Genomic DNA, 19,693 nt, shown 5'->3' with positions numbered 1-19,693 from the left:
CGCCGTGCCCAGGAGCCTTCCACACGCGTGCGCGCGGGCTCGTGGGCGGCCGCCGGCGGAGGGGCGGGCGGGGCCGGGCCGGGCCGGGCCGGGCCGGGCGGAGGCGGCGGGCGGGGCCGCGGCAGTCGCTGCGCGCTCGCCTTCCGCCTCGGAGCAGCGCGGCGGCCGCGGTCGGGCCTGTGCCGGGGCGGCTGTGGCACCGCCGTCGCTGCTCTTCGGCTGCGTAACTCTTCCCCCGGCCCCTCCCTTCCCTTCCCCTCGGGCCCAGCGGCGGCGATGGGTTCCCGGGCGTCCACTCTGCTGCGGGACGAGGAGATCGAGGAGATCAAGAAGGAGACGGGCTGTGAGTGCGGGGGCCTGAGCGCGGCGGGGCGGGGCGGGAAGGGCGCGGGGCCGGCGCGGGGCCGCTCGCAGCCCCCGGGGCCGGCAGGGCCTGCCCGGCGCGGCCGCGGCGCTCGCAGCGCCGGTCCCGGCACCCGCAGCCCCCGGGGCCGGGCACGACTGGCAGGCCGGCGGAAAGCTGGGAAGCGCCTCTCGGTTCCCCCCCACCGCTGCCGGTAGCAGCAGCGAGATCCCAGCGGGACAGACGGGAAGCAGTGCTCTTGGTGTGTGCTGTATTGTAGTCGGTCAGAGATAAAACTCCTTGGGTTTGAAGAGTTGTCTGTCTCGATGCCTGGGGCTGGAGTTTCTCAATTTTTAACCCAAAGAAACTGTCGTTGGATAATATTTTTGTCCCAAAGTGTTATTTGTTTCATGGGCTACTGCTAAAGTTGCCATAAGGGTATTCAGAATGAATGCTGAGTGTCATTTAAACCATAAAGGAGGTCATGTAACTCACAAGAGATAATTTTTACTTCTTTACTAAAAAGAAGTAAAAATTCCTGTACTAGTCAGCAACTGGGAGAGCATTATTTAAGCTGGACTCTAATATTTAGATACTTTACCCTACAGTATTTGATCGAGCTGATCTGCATAAACATGAAGTACCTTAGAGAAGGTGAAACTCCAGTGTTGTTAATTTGCCCGATAGAATGATTGCCTGAGAGTTCCAGCAAATGATAATAAATGTTTTAGTTCCACTAAATGATAGTAAATGCAGGATGCCTTCCTGACTATCTGGGGGCAGAGGTCATAACATCATAGGTATCACTTTGCTGTTTGTTTCCCCAGGAAACTTGTCAGGTTAACATGCCTTGCCCAGCTGACAATTTTTCCTCTGAATATACTTCCTGATCTGTTCTTGCTACTTGAAAATGCTTTCTTCAGTTTTCTTTTCAATATAAATGGTATAATATATTCTTCTTAAGTGTTAGTTTATTTGTGTCAGGAAAATGAGTGGCTACAGAAAAGGAGTAGAAGATAGCACTGGAGCTAGTGTAGTGGCAGGCTGAGTGAGTTAACATAGTTTCCATGATCCTTTTTCCATCTGTCATGAAAACCTTCTGCAGGAAGGCTGTGATAAACAAGTAGGAATGTCAAAGTCTGTTTATTCAGCAATAACTTTCTGTTGCTTTTTTCTTTTTAATCACAAAGATCATGGAGTAAAGGTAGCCTCCTCTCATTTATAAAGATGCTTCAAAATCCAAACCCCAAATCTGAAATATTTTTCCAGAAGGTTTTACATTTTTCCTCATGTTTTATTCCTTAAAGTTTACTTACGTGATAGTTAAGTAAATGCCATTAAGATGGCATTTATTGTAAGCAATAAATCCACTTGACTCTAGTTAGCCTCTAAATGCTTTTTGTGCACCATCAGAGGGTGATCAAAGTCATGACTAGTGGGTTTCAGCTTTGTGACCTGACGTCTGTTCATTTTCCCGTGGTTTTATCTAGTAAATTTTATAATTAATACCACTTTGTTAACCAGTCATTGCTAATTTCTGACTCATGCTTGCTTGTAAGTCATCGCAGTGTGTCTCATTGACATTATCAATCATTTTCTTCTTCTCCCCAGTCTGTAACTGCAGTTTAGGAACGTGATTTTTCTCTTTTTATGAAGCTTTTTATGCTTCTCTAGGTAGATGGAAAATTCCACCAAGCTGTTAGCACTGTTATACACTTCATATACGTGAAAATATTTATACAAGGTGGGGGAAAAAACCCAAACAAACACTGGTTGTCTGGATCAAAGTTCACAGGCAGAATGCTAAGGTAGTGTTGCTGAATAGACTGCTGTGGTCTGTTGGAAACTTGATGCTGATGGTACTTTAGCTACTGAAGAGTTTGAGAAAGGGACTTTGTAGACATGAAAAAATCTGGCAGCATTACAAGTCCATCTTGAACTGGTGGTCTGATAAGTGCTCCCAAGGATTCCTTTTTGGCCTCTTTACTGTGAAATGTGTTTTCTACAGTTCATCTGGGGTAGGTGTGAAGCACTGAGTAGAACACTTAACCAGCTGGATTGAGTTCAGCTTTGGAATTATATAATTTCTGCTCAATTTCATGTAGCACAAAACTGAATGGCTAATGATACTGACATGAGTGAGAAACGGTGTGTTAATGTTCTTCAGCAGAGCAGATGAAGAACATGTCTTTTAGGGCACTAGAAGCATAATCTTTCAAAAGCTGTGCAATGACACAATCTCTTGAATTAAATTTGCTTGGATTAAAATTCAATATTTTTTTTGTGGTAGTGAAAAGCACTTTGTAGCGCAAGTTCAGACACATGTGCTAAGGTAATGCATCAGGTTCTCAGCTGCAGGTGTGAAGCCTGAAGTTGACAGTCCTAAATCTCACATAATGTTGTCTGGAAATTGTTTGCTTTGCATATAAACATTTTGAGATTTAAGCATGAAAACACTTTGAAGTCATCCTAATTGCTTTGATGTTTCAGTAACAACTAAAAAAAACAGAGAGACCCGAGATGTTGCTTGCGTGCATTTGTTGCAAGCTTTTGGAAAGCTGTTGGAATGTAACAGTATTCAAACTATTTGGTTCACACCCTTTGCTCCCATGCTTTGAAGCACTCTACCTAAGGATTAATAATAAATTAATGCTCATACTTTAATTTAGGAGAAAAAAATGTTTGCATGGTAGCAGATAATAGATTTTTCTGATGTATATTTGTATATTTTTCTAAGTATATATATATTTATATGAGTTTATGCTACTGTTGTAGACAAAAATATGTAATTGTGAAAAACTTTACAGTGACTTAAATAAAATAGAGCAATTCTTAATTTAGAGGTCTTGACCCTAAATTTTTAGGAGAATCTTAGTGGAGTAGCAGTATAGATAAAATAGTGTTTCAGCTAATTTTAAGGCTTAACCTTAAATTTTCAGTCATAACCTTAGAAGCAGTCATAAATTGCAGATCTTAATTCTCCTGGGTATTCAGGAGAATCTTTATCTTTCCTTACAAATGCGCTGAAAAATGTCCAGTGACACAGCTTTTGTGAGGGATGAGAGCCAAAGGAAATTACAACAAAAGACAGTGATGAACCTGAATCATCCTCATTTTTCACAGAGCTATGATATGCTTTTTGTCTAGTGTGACGTTAATGAAAATATCACTTCTGCTGTCAACAGCTACGTCCTATTGCTCACATCCTAGCTGTTACAGCGATGTTCCAAAAATGTAGATGCTGACATCAGTTTGGGAATGGTAGCTGAGTAGAATTTTCATCACCTTCTTTGTTTATGGGGAGGAGTGGGAGTATGGGGCTTCTAATAGGAGATCTAACTCCAGCCTTCTTTTTTTTCACCATCAGTTGTTGTTGTGGTTAACATTAACTCAGAAATGCAGAAGGTTGAAGTCTTTAGAGTACTGGTACTTGTTTTCTGTGTGTGTGTCTGTTTCTTAACGTGAAAGTGAGCAAGCTGCCCAGTCTGATTGTAGAGAAGTTGCCTGAGGTGAAACTGAGCAAATTGCCCAATCCTATGCAAAGAATGCAAGTTGCTGAGGAGACTAGAAGGCTGGGGGGGAGGAGGGGCATGTGTTTGAAAACCCAGTTCCTGGCAGGTCATGCTAAAGTAGGGAACTGTTGAACCTAAACAGATAGCCTCGAGAAAGAAAGAACAAACCTGAAAAAAAAGAAATTTGCCTCACTTGTCACAGATCAAACAACTACTGTGCAACTTCTTCCCAAGTAAGTTTGAGCAAGTAGGAGAAGCATTGTGCATGGCCTGGTGAAGGCTTTTTAAACTACTTAATCTGAAAATTACAGTAAGTCCTAGTTTAACATTGTAGAGAATCACACCTTTACTGAGTACACATAAACATTCAATTCAGTCTTATTTCATGTATTTCTTAACTTAATCAGACAAGACTGGAAATCCAATATCTCCTGTAGGGCCTTGTGGTTTAACCTCAGCTGATAACTAAGTACCACACAGATGCTTGCTTGCTCCCTGTCAGGGTGGGGATAGAAGCTGAGGGAGAGGGGGGGTAAAACGCATGGGTTGAGATAAAATGTTTAATAGTTGAAATAAAGTAAAATATACTAATAATTTTAAAAAATGTTAGTAATAACAATGATAATACTAATTGCAATGAAAGATAAATAAAACCCAAGAAAGATAAATGAAGCACAGTACAACAGCACACTCCCTGTTGACCAATGCCCAGCTGTCCCCAAAATGTGATTGGCCCCTCCTGGCCAGTTCCCTCAGTATGCACCATGATGTTCTGTGATACAGAAGATCCCTTTGGCCAGTTCAGATCAGATCAGCTGTTCTGGCTGTGCTCCCTCTCAGCTTTTTGTGCACCTCCTCACTGTCAGAGCCTGGGAAGCTGAGAAGCCCTTGGCTTAGGGTAAGGACTACCTAGCAACAGCCAAAACAGTGTGCTGTCATCGTTACTCTCCTATGAAATCCAAAAACCACAGCACAGTACCAGTTACTAAGAAGAAAATGAACTTCGTCCCAGCTGAAACCAGGACAAGTGTTCTTTCAGTGTTAAAGGAATTGCTATTCTATACAGATTTATCCCACTCACATCACAGACTTAGATCTAGTTGTCTGATATCTTGGCTTGTCTAGTACCTTGGTAATGTTGACACAGTTATGCTGAACTTAATATTGCCTTTGTAATTTGTATTTCAAACTGCAATAAAGTTTAAAGACTTGAAGTCTGCAATAACTTTCTGCTTGCTTTGTAGCCCAACTCCTTCTCAAATTTCTTTAGAAATAAGCTTTCTGATTTTTAATTCCATGTCCTAGAAGCCTGGAAATTAATTTTGTGAGCAGTTGGCTCCCGGTTAGCCACAAAGGGTTTCAGTGAATGGGGTAACATCAGGCTGGTGACCAGTCACTAACAGGGTTCTGCAGGGCTTCATTTCAGGGCGGGCTCGTTAACATCTTTGTGAAGGCATACTAGGTAAGTTTGCCAGTGTCATTAAATTGGGAGGAGCTGTTGACTCCCTTGAAGGCAGAGAGATCTTGACAGAGGGCTGAGCACCACAGTATTGCTGGTTTAATGCAGGATCTAAAAAATACTATTACATTTAATAATAAATCTATCTTTGGCTCCAAGTTATGGAACAAAGCCTTCCTCATCTCTGCTCTCTGGTGAGCCTCTGGTGAAAAGCATGAAGCTGTGACAGGGAAGGTTTAGGTTGGATATTAGGAAAAGGTTCTTCACCCAGAGAGTGAATGGGCACTGGAACAGGCTCCCCAGGGGAGGGGTCACAGCAGCAGCCTGACAGAGTTCATTAAATGTTTGGACAATGCTCTCAGGCACACGGTGAGATTCTTGAGGATAGTGCTATAAGGACCAGGAGCTGGACTCCAGTGGTTCTTCTGGGTCCCTTCCAATTCAGGTTATTCTCTTATTCTATGAGCCCCAAAATGTTCAGATTTCAGTAGTCCTGTAAAGGAAGAAAAGTAAAGTAAAAATTAAAGCCTCTCTGACCACTTTCCAGATGCAGAGGAACTTGGTTCACTTTCTGTCCTTAGGTGGAAAACAAACAATGGGAATAGAGATAAGCAAAAGTGAAGGAAAGATCCTATAGCAGGGGTCTTTAGTGTCATGAGTAATATAGACATCATCAGTGTAGGCTGTGTCCAGATTATTTCTAGCCATAAAGGAATGAAAGGAAATAAAGTGGAACTGTGAATCAAATATTTTTTTCTTTTTAATTGACAATTACTGAGTCAGGTAACCAAAAATTGTTAAATATAAAAATAGAAATGGGTAGAAGATGGAGTTAGATGTTTTGAAGAATGAGCTAATTTGTAGATTCTTGAATATTAAGCTGTGATTTATAGCTCACAAAGTCCCTAAATGCTTCTTGTCATGTGCTTTCAGTGTAATGGTTCTATGTGAACTCTTTTTGAATACAGCTTCTGGCAACAGTGCAGTTCAGTGTAATGAGGTTTTCTCCTATGAGGAATCGTTGACATGCTAATTTGTCATCTTGTTTCTTTTTTTCTTCAGTCTCCCACAGTCAAATCACCCGCCTGTACAGTCGCTTCACCAGCCTGGACAAAGGCGAAAATGGCACTCTTAGGTGGGTAATTCAGCTGCACTTGCATTGGCACATCTGTATTAGTGGCTTGCTGTTGCAGGGTGTTTGCATGTTTTTCTCACTGGTAAATCACTGAGGCTGTTGTAACAAGTTCTTTCATACCTACTGTCTACCTGAAAGGTTTAATTGTTGAGCTGAGGTGCTCTAAATGCCAACTGTCTTTACTGTAGTGTTGAAGGTTTGTAGTAGTTAATAGGAGAAAGTTCAGATTTGGTATTCAAAGTCTTATAAAAATGTTCAGAATTGTGAAACAACACTTTCAGATTGTTATTTCTTATCTTTCTTTATATGTTGCTTCTACTATTTAATATGAAAATGGTTCTGCTGTGTCATCTTTATCCTGGCTTTCATAAGAAAAAAAATCGATACTTGTTTCTGATATCCAGTGTCTTTAAACACTACTTGGATCTGCAATCCATTTGCTATATTTATAAACTTTGCACCTCTTATTGAACACCCATATCTATTAGTATGCTTAAAAATAAAAAAAGAGCTGGAAACAAGTCATTGTGACTAAACAAACATTCTATTATTTAAAGTGGTGGTGCAGGACATTCTAAGATCTTTAGTGTTTGTTTCTTATCTACAACTTGAAAGCTACAGAACTGGTTTCTGACAGCTTAGTCAATTAAATAAAGATGAGTCTTTAACTTTATCTGTAAAATATGTTTCATTTTGATGGACCAAGTCTGCTAGAAAAGAGTATTCTCAACCAAAAGGTAAACTGTGGCTAGATCATGGCCTGTTAAAATATATCTCTGCCTGCTGTCATTCTGTAGCCTTCCCTGCTCTTGTGGATTTTGTTTCTCATTCACCATATAGCCACAGTGGCACAGGAAAGCTGGAGAAGAATGCAGGAGAGAGGAGGAAGGGGAAAGGGACATCATTGTAGCATAACATGAGATCTGGCTCTTACAGAGTTAATTTCTTTCATAGCAGCTCTGTCCCAGTCAAATTCAGTGATTCAGGCATTACCTGAAGTTTTGTATGTGATCTTGTAAAATATAACTGCAGGATGCACTATAAACCCAGAGAAGCTATAGGCCTACCTATAGCTTCCTTTAGACACATAGGTTTCTTCAAAAAAAAACCTAACTGTAATTCTGGAATCACCTCTTAAAAGATCAAAGTGGCACGTTGTGAGATACATGGTCTTTGGCAGTACTTTGGGCTTGCTGCAGTTTCCTTTCCTGAGGGAAATGCGCAGTTCCTTCTGGTGCCACAAATTGCCGACTTCTCAGCATTTAAGTAATTGGATGTGGAATTGTATGGTAAACAGGACTACAGAGTGATTATTTTGGGTTAAAAATACTCTCCCTCCCCTTTTGCCTTGTGTAGGTTTTGAGGCTGATTGACTCCAGTGAGACTGGAGGCTATCCTGTAAATTTCTAGACTTGCATAGCTGAAGGGATGACTAAATGGATTGTGCATGTAAAAAATTGGCTTGGAATGGGATATGCAGGAACTTCCAAAAGCCCACTCTGACACTTAAACCAATGCATTATATAAAATGTAGCATTGGCAATTCTGATGTAGAGATCAACTGATGAGATCGTAGATAAGCTTAAAACTCCTTATGTTTAAAATTATTTGGAAAAGAACATTTACAGCCTTTTCAAACTTTATATGTGAACTTAATATTCATTGATGAATAAAGGTGATGGCTACTGGATTAGTCAAGCACAATTTGAATGTAGGACGTGCTCTTCCTCAACTCTTCCATGTCCTCCTCCAATACTAAATTCACTTACTGAATCCATAAGGTTTGTATAAATGTCAAAGTGATTGTACTCAGTTTATGTAAGAGGAGTAATTGATTAAATATGCTATGACTGTCTGTTGCACAATGCTTAGTTTGACAGTATTATGCATCAGGAGGAGGTAGACTTCCATTGTTGATAATCATGTGGAAAGGAAGTGGAGGTTGTTTGGGAAATCCCAGCAACTGCGTATTACGACCGCTTAACTTGCAGTCTTGGCCCCTAAGCATAGCCCTCTCTCAAACATGTCTGACTTAAGAGTGGCATTCGATTTTTTAAACTTGTTCTGGTACCCTCCAAATGCAGACACTATTAAGTTTAAGTATTGGAAAACTACTTGCTGAAAAATAGATTGAGGAGAGAGCAAGAGCTACAGCTTGGAAGGTCATAGATGTTGGTTTCTGAGATGCAGATCAAAGAGAACCTGATGCTTTAAGACAAGTAAGAAGTAGTTATCACTTGCTTACTACCACCAAACAGTTTAGAGGGTATGTCTTCTGTTTGTTTCCTGTGAGGAAGATTTATTGTTTCCGCAAGGATGACTTACACCTTTGACTTACAAATCAAACATGACAAAATCACTCATGTGACCATGATTAGGAAAATAAATGTCAGTCAGTTCTTTATGGCACAAAATAAATCTTTAAATGTGTAACACCCTTCTGAAGAAGGGCAAAGTAAAGAGCACTTTGTACAGAAAATCTGGTAGATAATGATTAATCTGGGTAGTTCTGGAACTATAATCAGAAGCAGAAATCTTTTCTGATAGATGTTTCTATCCAGTGTACCTATGTGCAATTTCAAGGCATTTTGTTTTTAAAGAGTTACAGAAATTAAATATTAGAGATGGTTATTGGTAAAGACAAAGCTTGGTCTTCAAAAAATTTTTGCTTTTTGCTTCCTTTTTTCCCCTCTCATACTTATTCTCTAAGTGACTACAGCCATTTTTACCTGTAAAGTAGAAATGTCAGGTTTACCTTCACCTTTCTTGAAAAGTGTAGAAAAATTTTGTATTTTTCCTTAGTTTCACTTTTTCTAAACAAAATTAGTAAGTTCCCTCAGACTTCCACCATCTGAACAAAACCATGTTGGAAAATACAAGACAAAACTGTTCTTGAAAATTCTTTTGTCACCTTTGATTTCAATATTGTGACATGCTGAGTTGCCAAAACAAAAGATGGATACCCTTGGTTGTCCATAGCTACATCTAAATTGTGAAATCTGGAATATACTTATTCTGTCTACATGCTAACTATAGCTCAGGAGGAAAAGAGTGCATATTTCCTTACTTACATGCTGATTTCCAATAAGAGGAAATAGTACAGCATGAACAGGGTAAGTATGTGATTGCTTAGTGATTCTCCCAGCTTAGTTGTGCTGGTACTGCAGTGTACACCACACAAGAATACTTTTGTTCCAAAGTTTATCAACTAGTAAGTAGCTCTAGACAGACATGTACAGAGCTATAAAAGGAGGTACTTATGTACACTGCAATCTTTGCATGTAACTTTTGTATGAAACCTCCCACTTAAAAGTAGTTTCTTGGGCACTGGGGAAAAGACAGGTTAAGCACTTGAGAAATGGTTTTTACTGTACAGTAATTGGTATAGCCTGGTAAGCATGGAAGAAGGAAGGAAGGGAAAATGTTCTGAATGCTGGTAACTACAGAGAATAGACACACTGAGCTGTTCATGCATGTCTCATGTTTGTGAAAGCTGTTCACACGTGTCTTCTGGAGAACTTCAGAAAGCCTCTGATCCTGAGAGAAGGGTAACATGAGCCAACCAAGCCATCTGTCAGTCTTTGTCAGCTGACTGAACCATCTGGGTCTGGAAAGATGTCAGGCTTGTTCTTATTAGTTAAAACAGATACTGCAGGATTGCAAAACATAAAAGCTAGCTCTCTGAATGTGGAATTCTGTACTTTCACTCAAGAAAATGCAAAGCAATTTTAGCTTTATTTAAAATAGAAAAGACAGGAAGGATATGGGTTTGGATTGGAAAAGACAGGGTACAAGAATAGTCTATTTTTGCATCTTCAACCACACTTTATGCATGCTGCCTTTTTTCTTTCCTTCCTTATTGCTCATCTAATTATCACCTTTTTGCATACTCCTTGGCTTACGTTTATGAACCAATTAGTGCTGTGATAGTTAAGCAACTTTTAACATTTGTTTAGAGCATGTGTAAGGATAGAGTTAGATGAGATGGATGACACAATGCTGAAGGGGGGTGATATTGATATTCTTTCCCGATAACTTCTCCAGGCTTCCAGCACCTCATTGTCAGCTGTGATGCTCTTAGATTTTTTGAATTTTTTGAACTGCCTCAAGTTGTGAATTCAACAGAAAGCTAATTGGAGAGGGGGAAGGTAGGGGTTTTTTTTATGGGGGATACATTAGACCATCAAAAGGTTAGATGAATGACAAAGCTGGTGTTAGCAAGGTAATAGAGCAATGGAACCTCTTCAGTAGTAAGCTCTTAAATCTTTTTGATCACCTTGCATGATACACCTTACTGCTTTTAAATATTTCTCTTCTTCAAGTAATTCTTGTTACCTGTATCCTTCCTTTCCTCTACCACTTCTGATGCACATATATGTGGGAGTTTTTTCCTTTCCATTATTTTACTTTCCCGCAGCTTTAGATACCCCTCCTCATCCCTGGTGAGGGATGTTTTGCTAACATCTAGAAGTAACAGGAGAATGACCAACCAGAAATGGAAGGAAAAAAAGGGTCTTGTAGGCTTCTTGCAGTCTTTGGGATAAGGTAGAACCAACTTTACAGTAGGGATCTGCTCTGTGCCTTGGAGGGAATATTCATGCTTAGGAACATTTGCCTTGCTTAGAATCTAGAAATTCTTCACTGCAAATTACATCTAATTGTGCTGTCGTATGTATTAAATGGTTGGTCTGCATAATGTTCACATGCAATTAAAGGTTGCTTTGCCTATTGCATTTAAGCAAAGATTTCATAAGAGCAAGGTTCATATAAAGATACCTTAGAAGAGCCTTGTTGCTCATGAACACATAAGAAGTAGAGGGTATTAAATTTCATGTAAGCACCAGCTTCAGCCAGGTGAAGTTGGTCCCTAATGACTGTAGGAAAGCTTAGCTTTATAAAGTGGAGAATAACTTACTTCACATTCATTTGCTTTTATGGCTGTTGCAGCTATTTCAGTTATAACACTCACTCAGTAATGTGCTCTTAATAAGCAGAAGTGCTCTACTGCAGCCCTGATAATGACAGGACAAATAGATTTGAAACCAGGGAATTATTTGTGGTTAATTGTTAATCTCCTGTTAGAAAACAGAATCACTGGAGGCTGAAATGCCAAGTGTCTACTGAGGCTGAATACTAAAATGTCATGATATGCAAGTAAAAAATTCTGAAGCATTAGGATTTTGGTCCACGTGGAAGAGAGGGCAGCTGCTGCTTTTAGGTTATAAAGTTAGCATTGACATTGAAGTTCTGCTGTTAAAATATTGTTAATAGGACATAGGCTTTCCACATCACTGCATCTCCTGCTTAAATCACTAATGCATACTTTGCCCTTCAGCAACAGCTTAAAATGCAGCAGTCCTGAAGGGTCTGGTAACAAGCTGATTCATGCTAAACAGATGCTAACTTTGCCTATTAAAAATAACACAGGACCTGGTCAGAGCAGAAGTGTGCTGGGATAACTTCAAAATATGGTCAGGTCGCCGTGTTAGAAGGTCAGAGAGTTTAACCATGTTGTAACAGATGCACTGTACTTAGGATTCTTAACGCTGCTGTGGTGGTGACTGGGAGCAAAAAGTGCTTTAGAATACATTTAAAACTAGAACAGCTTGCTTTTCTGCCTTTCCTGAGCTAGACTGGTGATAAAGTCAGCCAGTTTCTTTTTTACCCTTTAATATCACAGCATTATAAAAGGCTTTTATATTTAAATCTCAAAATTTGTTTGTGTTTACTTTAGTAAACCAGGTTTTTGGTATAATTATGTCATGAGACAGACTTTGTTGCCAGTTTAGTTAGTGAGCATAGTTTTGAGCAAACATTCAGTAATCAAGTGTGAGACTTTGACCCTAACTTCAAAACCAGCAGGACTGCATTTGACTTGAAGGGAGCTGCCAGTATTTCTGGAGATGGGGCAGGAAATGTCATGTTACATATCCAGGCAGAATAGTGTGGGAGTTTTTTACAGCTTAACCCCCTTGTAGTCTGCAATTTAAAATCTAGGTGATCATTAAGTACATCTTCAACTAACTGAGAAGTTGCTGTGTTCTGTTTTAAGGAAAAACAAACCAACCAAACCTGCTCACTAAGACACATTTGGTCTGTTTGCCTTGGTCACACCAAGATTACCCACTTTCCTGTCACTGACAGTCTGTCAGGTTGAAAGAAAAGAGAAAATACTAGTGCAATTCTAACAGGAGAATGAAGCCTGTGTTCATGTCATACTGTTCTAAAATGTGTATGCAGTACAACTCATGATGTCTTTCAGATCAGAAGAATAACAACGTAAGCACAACTGTGTTTATATTGTGCTGTGTACATATAATCATGACCAGAAAAGAGAATGGCTGGCAAGAGCAGTGAGTATTTGCCTGTACTGGTGAAATTTTATCTGATGTACAGGTGCCTGTAAAAGTGTAAAATTGCCAGTTTAAAATAGGAATACTGCTTGTTTGAAGCTAAAATAATCTGAAATTTGGCGCTTATAATAAGATACAGATTTGTTGCATAAACAAACAAACAAAAAACATCTATCGGAAAATGCTAATGACCTATAGTATGCTTGGAGTAGTATAGTGTTCTTCCAGAATCTGAAATGAGACACTCTGGAAAAGTCATGACAACTCATATGATTAAGTACCAAAATAATTATTTAAAAACCCAATAAATATTTTCATCTTGGAGCCGTAATTTCTTTCAAAGCAACTTCAGAAGCTTCCCTTTTCTTACATTGCAAACTAGTTGGCATCATTACAGTAAGGTTTCTAGCACAAATTATGTTAGTGTCTGAGAAGGGTTGTTAACATGATAAATGAGCACTGCTAGTTTGTAATGCAATATAGGTTTGGCTTTGTCTTTTGTTTTATTTTGTGCCATTAGTCATAAAGAAAACATGATTTAAAAAGTTGCATTTTCAAAATTACCAAATGTCTTGCTGCAGAGCTGGGATTCCAGTGTTGTTTTACTGTGAATTCTTTTTAAGCAACTTCTTCTCTGACTTCACCTTTATTCTGACTGGTTGTGTTCTTGCTTTCCTTAGCCGTGAAGACTTCCAGCGGATTCCAGAGCTTGCCATCAATCCACTTGGAGACAGAATTATCAACGCCTTCTTTCCAGAAGGGTGAGTTTCAACAAAATGAATTTATAAGCAGGCACAAAATTTGTAGTTTGTCAGAAGTTTTCATAGGAGTTAAATGCTGATAATTAAAACACAGAATTTGGATTGACTAATAACTGAACACTTCAAACTTGTGAGAAATACTCTATGACTTTACAAAACTATTTTGTGCTTTATTGATTATTCAGGCTTCTGTCACAGTTCTTCACTCTTCTTCCTAAACTACTGAACACTTATGAAGAAATTCCAGGCTGTATGTGGACTTTGGTTCTTAAAACAAACTTGTATCAAGACTATCCTGTGTTCAGTGTTACAATTAACTAATTTGGTTTTATTGTTTCTGATATAGTAAATGTACCATTGTTATTAGGTTGGATTTTTTGGTTGGTTGATTTTAGGTTTTTATTACATTTAAGACAGATTATGATGCTTGTAATGCAAATCCAAAGAGATTATCAAATTTTCAGTATTGTCCTCTCTTCATTATACCTCTCTGGATTGTTCTATGGAATCTTTTGAACACAGTTGCTGTTACTGTTTAATGAAGGTTGGAATCAAGTCAATATCAGCTAAAACCAGTCAGGGTTTACTGAACAGAGAGGCATCCTGGGAAGCACTTACATGGCTGGTTCCCAGAGAAACTAGAGAACTCTGTCAGAGAGCAGTGAGCAATGACAGCCCCACAGGCAGGGGCTGAGGATGGCAGCAAAGCTGGAAGGGTGAAGAAGGGCACACGCCTGAACACAAAAAACAGAGCAGGCCCAGTGACTGCAGTCAGGTCAACCAACAGTCCAGTGCCTGACAGTGCTGAAACTAGGATCAAGTGAATCCAGATCAGCAATATACATTGCTACATTCAGGCATAGCAGCAGCATAGCTCAGGCATGGATTAAGGGTGAGGGCTTCATCTTAAACAGACTTTGCAGGTCAGGGAAGGGGAGCCCTCAGTGAGATTTCTCACAGCTTCTATTTTTTCACACATCATACTTTGTAACAGCATGATTCCAGCGTGTAACAGCATAGGCAACCAAACCTTGCGGAGGTGCGAATGAAAGAGTTCACATGGTCTTGGTGCTTTGGATATTAATAGTCTTCTTTACTGAAATGAAGAGCTTGTAGAAGGTATGCCAAAACCTGACCTGCTGAATTCTTACACAGAGAGGACCAGGTGAATTTCCGTGGATTCATGAGGACGCTAGCCCACTTCCGACCCATAGAAGATAATGAAAAGAGCAAAGACCAGAATGGACCAGAACCACTGAACAGCAGAAGTAACAAGCTCCACTGTAAGAAATATGAACCTTCCTATAGAATAAATTATTTTTCCATCTTCTTTTTGGTTGGGTTTTTTTTTTTCCCCCTTAGGAATGGAGGAAAGGGGCTTGCGATTTCCTGCACAGTTATTTCCTGTGGAATGATCTCTTCTAATGCCTGTTTTTTTAAAAAGCTTACTTGGAACTGTATCTGTTCAGAATGTCAACAATTGAGCCATTGTTATATTAGAATTTGGTGGAATTAGTTAACTCTTGAGTAATATATATATTTTGCAAAATGTCTCAGAAGTGTTTCAAAATGGTTTGTATTCAAAATTATTTCAGATTTAGAAGCCACATCCCATACATGAATGAGCTTTTATGCTTATTTCTTCAGTTCTTCCATATAATTCTACTTTTTTTCCCCCACCTTCAGCTGAGTACTTTCTTAAGTAGTTGGATGTCTGCCTACAGTATATGAGCAGAATGCACTTTCTTGCTAATCAGAGTTGGCAACAGTCCCCAGAGCTCTTAAAATTTCTGTCATATCTCATGCAGAATATAGTCAAAGAGAATGAATGATAATATAAAAATGGTTGGCTCTGAAATTAAAGGTCTCAATGTATCTTAGTGATAATTATTCTTCTGTGACTTGAAGTTTTTAGGAAATACCCTGCAAGCAGAGTGCTTGTGAACATAAAATTTTCCATTATTGGCAATAATGCTATTCCTGTGTGTGATAACAATTCTTTATAGAACTGAGCATGAGTTTTATGGTGAATTAAAATTCTAAGCTAATTCTCTTAAAATAATTTACAAGTACATAGTTTTGTTGTTTTTCTTTGATACATCTATTGTTACGAATCAAAATAATGGCACTTGAATTTAATTGCTCCTTCTTTCTTTCTTCCCTGTAGTTGCTTTTCGATTGTATGATCTAGATAAAGACGACAAAATTTCCAGGGATGAGCTTCTCCAGGTAAATAGCACAGGGCTGCTTTGAATGACTCAATCATGATGTTCTCTGTGACTTCATACCCACTTAGAAGAGGGGAGTTGCAACATGTTCTCAAAAGAACTGCTGGCGTAATGTGGTGGCTTTGCTTACCTCTGCCTTAAAGCTTTAGATATAGTATGGACTTTATTGTTATTTGGTAGGCTAGGCAGAGCCTGTTGCTAGTGACACCTAAACATTCAACAAATACACTAAGCTCCTTAAAAACCACCTTCTGTAACTTTCAAAAGTGCTTCTAAAAGGATTTCAAAAGGACAGTCACTGAGGTGGATTAGGTTGTTTGCCTGATCCTCTGTGCATCCTCTGTACAGAATAAAACTTCTTGAAGTTGCAGCAAAGGTAATCAAAGTTCATCAGTTCTGCATATGTATGAAACTAGGCTTGTGCTAGGAGTAATTACATGCTACTAATCCTGGGAAGTACACATGGCAATTTGTGGTTCCTGATGTAAGAAAAAGGTTTGTTTTTGCCTGCGACTGCCCTCTTCTATCCACTCAGAAAATGCTTTACTGAATGTGGAGGGTAATGGCAGTTGTCACTGGACCACGTACTTTCAAGATTCCTGTAGGCAAATATCTCAAACAGCAGATATTCAATCAAATGCTGGTATGTTTTTCTGGGGGAAAAAGTAGAAGCATTGGAGAAAGTTACTCATTCGAGGTCCAAAACTTTCTCTTGCTTCTGCCTCTTCCTGCTGCCTAGTTAAAAAGCAAGATTCTTTGTCAATGGTAGCTGCAAAAGATACCTACCTGTATTTCATGAAAGACTTATTTCTAGCCAGACTTCTGTACATTTACTTCAGTGTAAATCTTGTGTGGTGTTATTTTGACAGTACACATAAAAGGAAAGCACTAAGAATACTTCTGTTCCTATGTCAGTGATGGTTGTTTTGTATGCTACAGGTATTACGGATGATGGTTGGTGTAAATATTTCTGATGAACAGTTGGGCAGCATTGCTGACAGGACAATCCAGGAAGCTGATCAAGATGGAGATAGTGCCATCTCCTTTGCAGAATTTGTAAAGGTTTGTAAACTATGGTTTTACTGACTTCATGAAGCTGCTCAGTAATGAGCAAGTCATTCAGACAAATGCAAATGGGAACAGAGAGGGAGTCATTGAAATAGTTGTGCCTGCATTTGGGCAAAGCTGCCTGCTAGCTTTTTCATCCCTTTATTAGTCATGTTTTGGGTTTTTTTAATACTGTCAGGGTGCTAATAATTAGTCCACATGTTTCTTTATACTCTTAAATAAAGCTACAGCCCTGAATATACTGAAGAACTTTCACTTTTTGTTTTGCAACTGCTTCTTTCTACACAAGTAACCTACTAGCACAGTTACAACAGATGAATTCTTCTGCTGTAATAGCACTGATCAGCTTTCCTGTGTAGATTTCATCTGTTAGCAACACAACTAATACTGATATTCAAGTTCCTAGCTCTGGTACTTTGAATTACATGTTTTGATAGTCTGAAATAGGTAATAGTAGGAAGCCATTTTAGATAATCAGTGGAGAAAGTTATCCTGTAGCAGAACAATTTCAGCTACCTAATGGGATACTATTGACAAGAGGAACTAGACTTATCTTGGAGATAACAAAAAGGCAACAGAAACAAGTTGCAACATGGGAAATCCTGGTTTGCTCTAAGGAAAACTTTTTACTAAGAGGATGGTCATAGCTTCTGAAAGACATAGAAATTCTTTCCATGGAGATACTTAAAGCTTAACCAGGACAAAGCCCTGAGCAACCTGATTTAGCAGGTACTCCTTTAAGTGGGAATTGAGGGATTGGACTGAAAGACTTCCAGAGGTTGCTTCAAACATAAATTACTCTCATCTTGGAGCACTGAAGTCTACTACCTGAAACAGCCTAGAGCAGAGTAATATCTTCATGCCTCAGTGTTAATAGCAATTTAGTGAATGAACTTGCCAGCCCAGTTTTACAATCATCTACATTAGTGGTGCTCTGGTCTTGATTTTGCTCTTCAATGATTGCTCACATCCCTTTCTCTACTCCATTCTCCCTTGTGTTTCCTGGCTGGACATTACCACATAATCTAGTTTTGGAAATCATTTTGGCCTTTCTGTGCTGTTGGCAGACTGAACCCACATAGTTACATTTTGATCGACGGCCTTCTTGCGGCTTTGATGGCCAAGTTCCTTCCCTTGGACGGACCTTAGCCCACAATGAGAAACAGCAGTCTCCATCCAGATAAAGGCTGGCATGCTAAATTGAAGACATCCCATGTTCCTGCCCATTTCCTCACTACTAGAATAAGAAACCTTGTAGTAGAGATGTACAGTGACTTAAGTAGCTGTTTCTCAATTTTATTGCAGGTTTTGGAGAAGGTGGATGTAGAGCAGAAAATGAGCATTCGATTCCTTCACTGATGGATGGAGAGCCTATTCCTTTCTACTCCAACTATGTAATGAATAGAACTTCATTTTCTCCTTAGCACCATACCCCAGAGCATTGCTACTGGTGCATATACAATACATCTCCAACCCCTCCCTGATTTGTTCTACCAATGTGAACATTCCCTGTGCAACAGGAACAAAGGGAAACGGCTGCCATGCAACTTGGAAAAGGAGCTTTTTGAATGCTGTCCATCCTGGGTTTTTTGCCCTTTCTCTTGTCTCCTTCTGCACTACTGTTTTGGTAAAAATATCTCTCCTTAAACACTACTGTTTAATCTACAAACTGATTCTTCTGAGCTCTGAATCTGAGAATGGAAAAACAGGAATATGCCACAGAAGTGCCCTCTGAAATGTTTCAGAGACAAGCATCTACTCAAATACGAGGTGCATTGGTAATTACTCACTTTTGCCACATTACAGCTGCCTTTTTTAAAAAAAAAAAAAAATTTTGCCCCTTTCCCATTTGGCTCACGCAGACTTGTTTCTTCAGTGCTTCTAAGTCTGCCTTTTACTTGAGAACTTCTCAACTTCTATGGCTTCTTGTACAACTAGCACAAATGCATGATGATAGCTAAGAGTACTTTAAAGTACTGTGAACAGATTTTGTTCTTTGTGGGATGAATTCACAGGGTTAATAGTAGAATCTATGGTGGGGACAGGCTGTGGTATTCTCAAAAGGAATAGGAAATCTGCACTATGTCACTTGAACTGTTCTAGCAGCAGAGGCAGAAACTTGTTTCTTTCCTTTGCATAGCTTGCAGGCTTGAAGCCGGTGGACCATGAAGTGTCCTCTTCAGATTGTTTTTGTCTAAGACCCCTCCCCTCACCAGGGTGGTTTTGCTTCTGAAAATGTAAATTTGTTTACCAGTGTACAAAATGCAAGAAAACCAGTCATGCTAAAATCTGGATTTGTAGTTCTGTTTTGCCCCCTGGTAACAGTGTCATGAAACACAAAATCGTGAAACTGATTTCATAGGGTTCTTTTCCCAATTATAGTGGCCTGCATAATGAGTAATTATTTATATTTTTCAGTATGAAAGTTCTGGTCTGTTATATTTGTGTTGAGGGTGGTAGCTATATTTAAGAAAGCTCTGGCATAAGAATACAATTTGGGAAAGATCATATTATCCCAGATTTTTCAGAATGTATTTCTATACAAATCTCTTTGCCAAGTGTAAGATGATTAATACTATTAATATAATGCTGATAAATTCAAGAGATCAGTATTCTTGAAGGTTCAATAGTAACTATTTTCTGTGGCTAGATTGACATATGATCTCGTGTAGTTCAGCTGGAGCATTCCACAATCTGGGAGATACTTTCAATAAAACCAAAAAATCCTGGGAGCTTGTTTATTGAAGAATTGGTGTTATAACTGCTTCTGTCGTGTGTTAACATTTCTATAAATACTTACCAGTCTCAAAACTACTGTTAAATGTGCATTTCCT

At 39.3% G+C, this 19,693-nt stretch overlaps 1 protein-coding gene across 1 annotated transcript; it reads left to right on the top strand.

Annotated features, from left to right (window-relative positions):
- The first annotated feature begins 91 nt into the window (after positions 1 to 91).
- On the top strand, positions 92 to 19,673 carry CHP1 (calcineurin like EF-hand protein 1). Its single transcript, XM_064424681.1, has 7 exons — positions 92 to 343; positions 6,377 to 6,449; positions 13,483 to 13,563; positions 14,719 to 14,846; positions 15,731 to 15,792; positions 16,731 to 16,853; positions 18,165 to 19,673. The coding sequence occupies exons 1-7, from the start codon at positions 277 to 279 to the stop codon at positions 18,216 to 18,218; spliced, it is 588 nt and encodes a 195-aa protein (XP_064280751.1). The 5' UTR covers positions 92 to 276; the 3' UTR covers positions 18,219 to 19,673.
- Positions 19,674 to 19,693: the final 20 nt, after the last annotated feature.

This window comes from Passer domesticus, chromosome 6, assembly GCF_036417665.1.
Source record: "Passer domesticus isolate bPasDom1 chromosome 6, bPasDom1.hap1, whole genome shotgun sequence".
Classification (NCBI taxonomy): domain Eukaryota; kingdom Metazoa; phylum Chordata; class Aves; order Passeriformes; family Passeridae; genus Passer; species Passer domesticus.
The sequence above is the reverse complement of the archived record's forward strand: the minus strand, read 5'-3'. Positions and strand labels throughout refer to the sequence as shown.

What these genes read in the sequence shown, in the direction of transcription:
- CHP1 (XM_064424681.1), top strand. Translation starts at nt 277, where the DNA reads ATGGGTTCCCGGGCGTCCACTCTGCTGCGGGACGAGGAGATCGAGGAG. An exon ending in GGCGAAAATGGCACTCTTAG is followed by an intron (nt 6,450 to 13,482) that starts GTGGGTAATTCA and finishes TGCTTTCCTTAG; the next exon opens with CCGTGAAGACTTCCAGCGGA. An exon ending in CCAGGGATGAGCTTCTCCAG is followed by an intron (nt 15,793 to 16,730) that starts GTAAATAGCACA and finishes TGTATGCTACAG; the next exon opens with GTATTACGGATGATGGTTGG.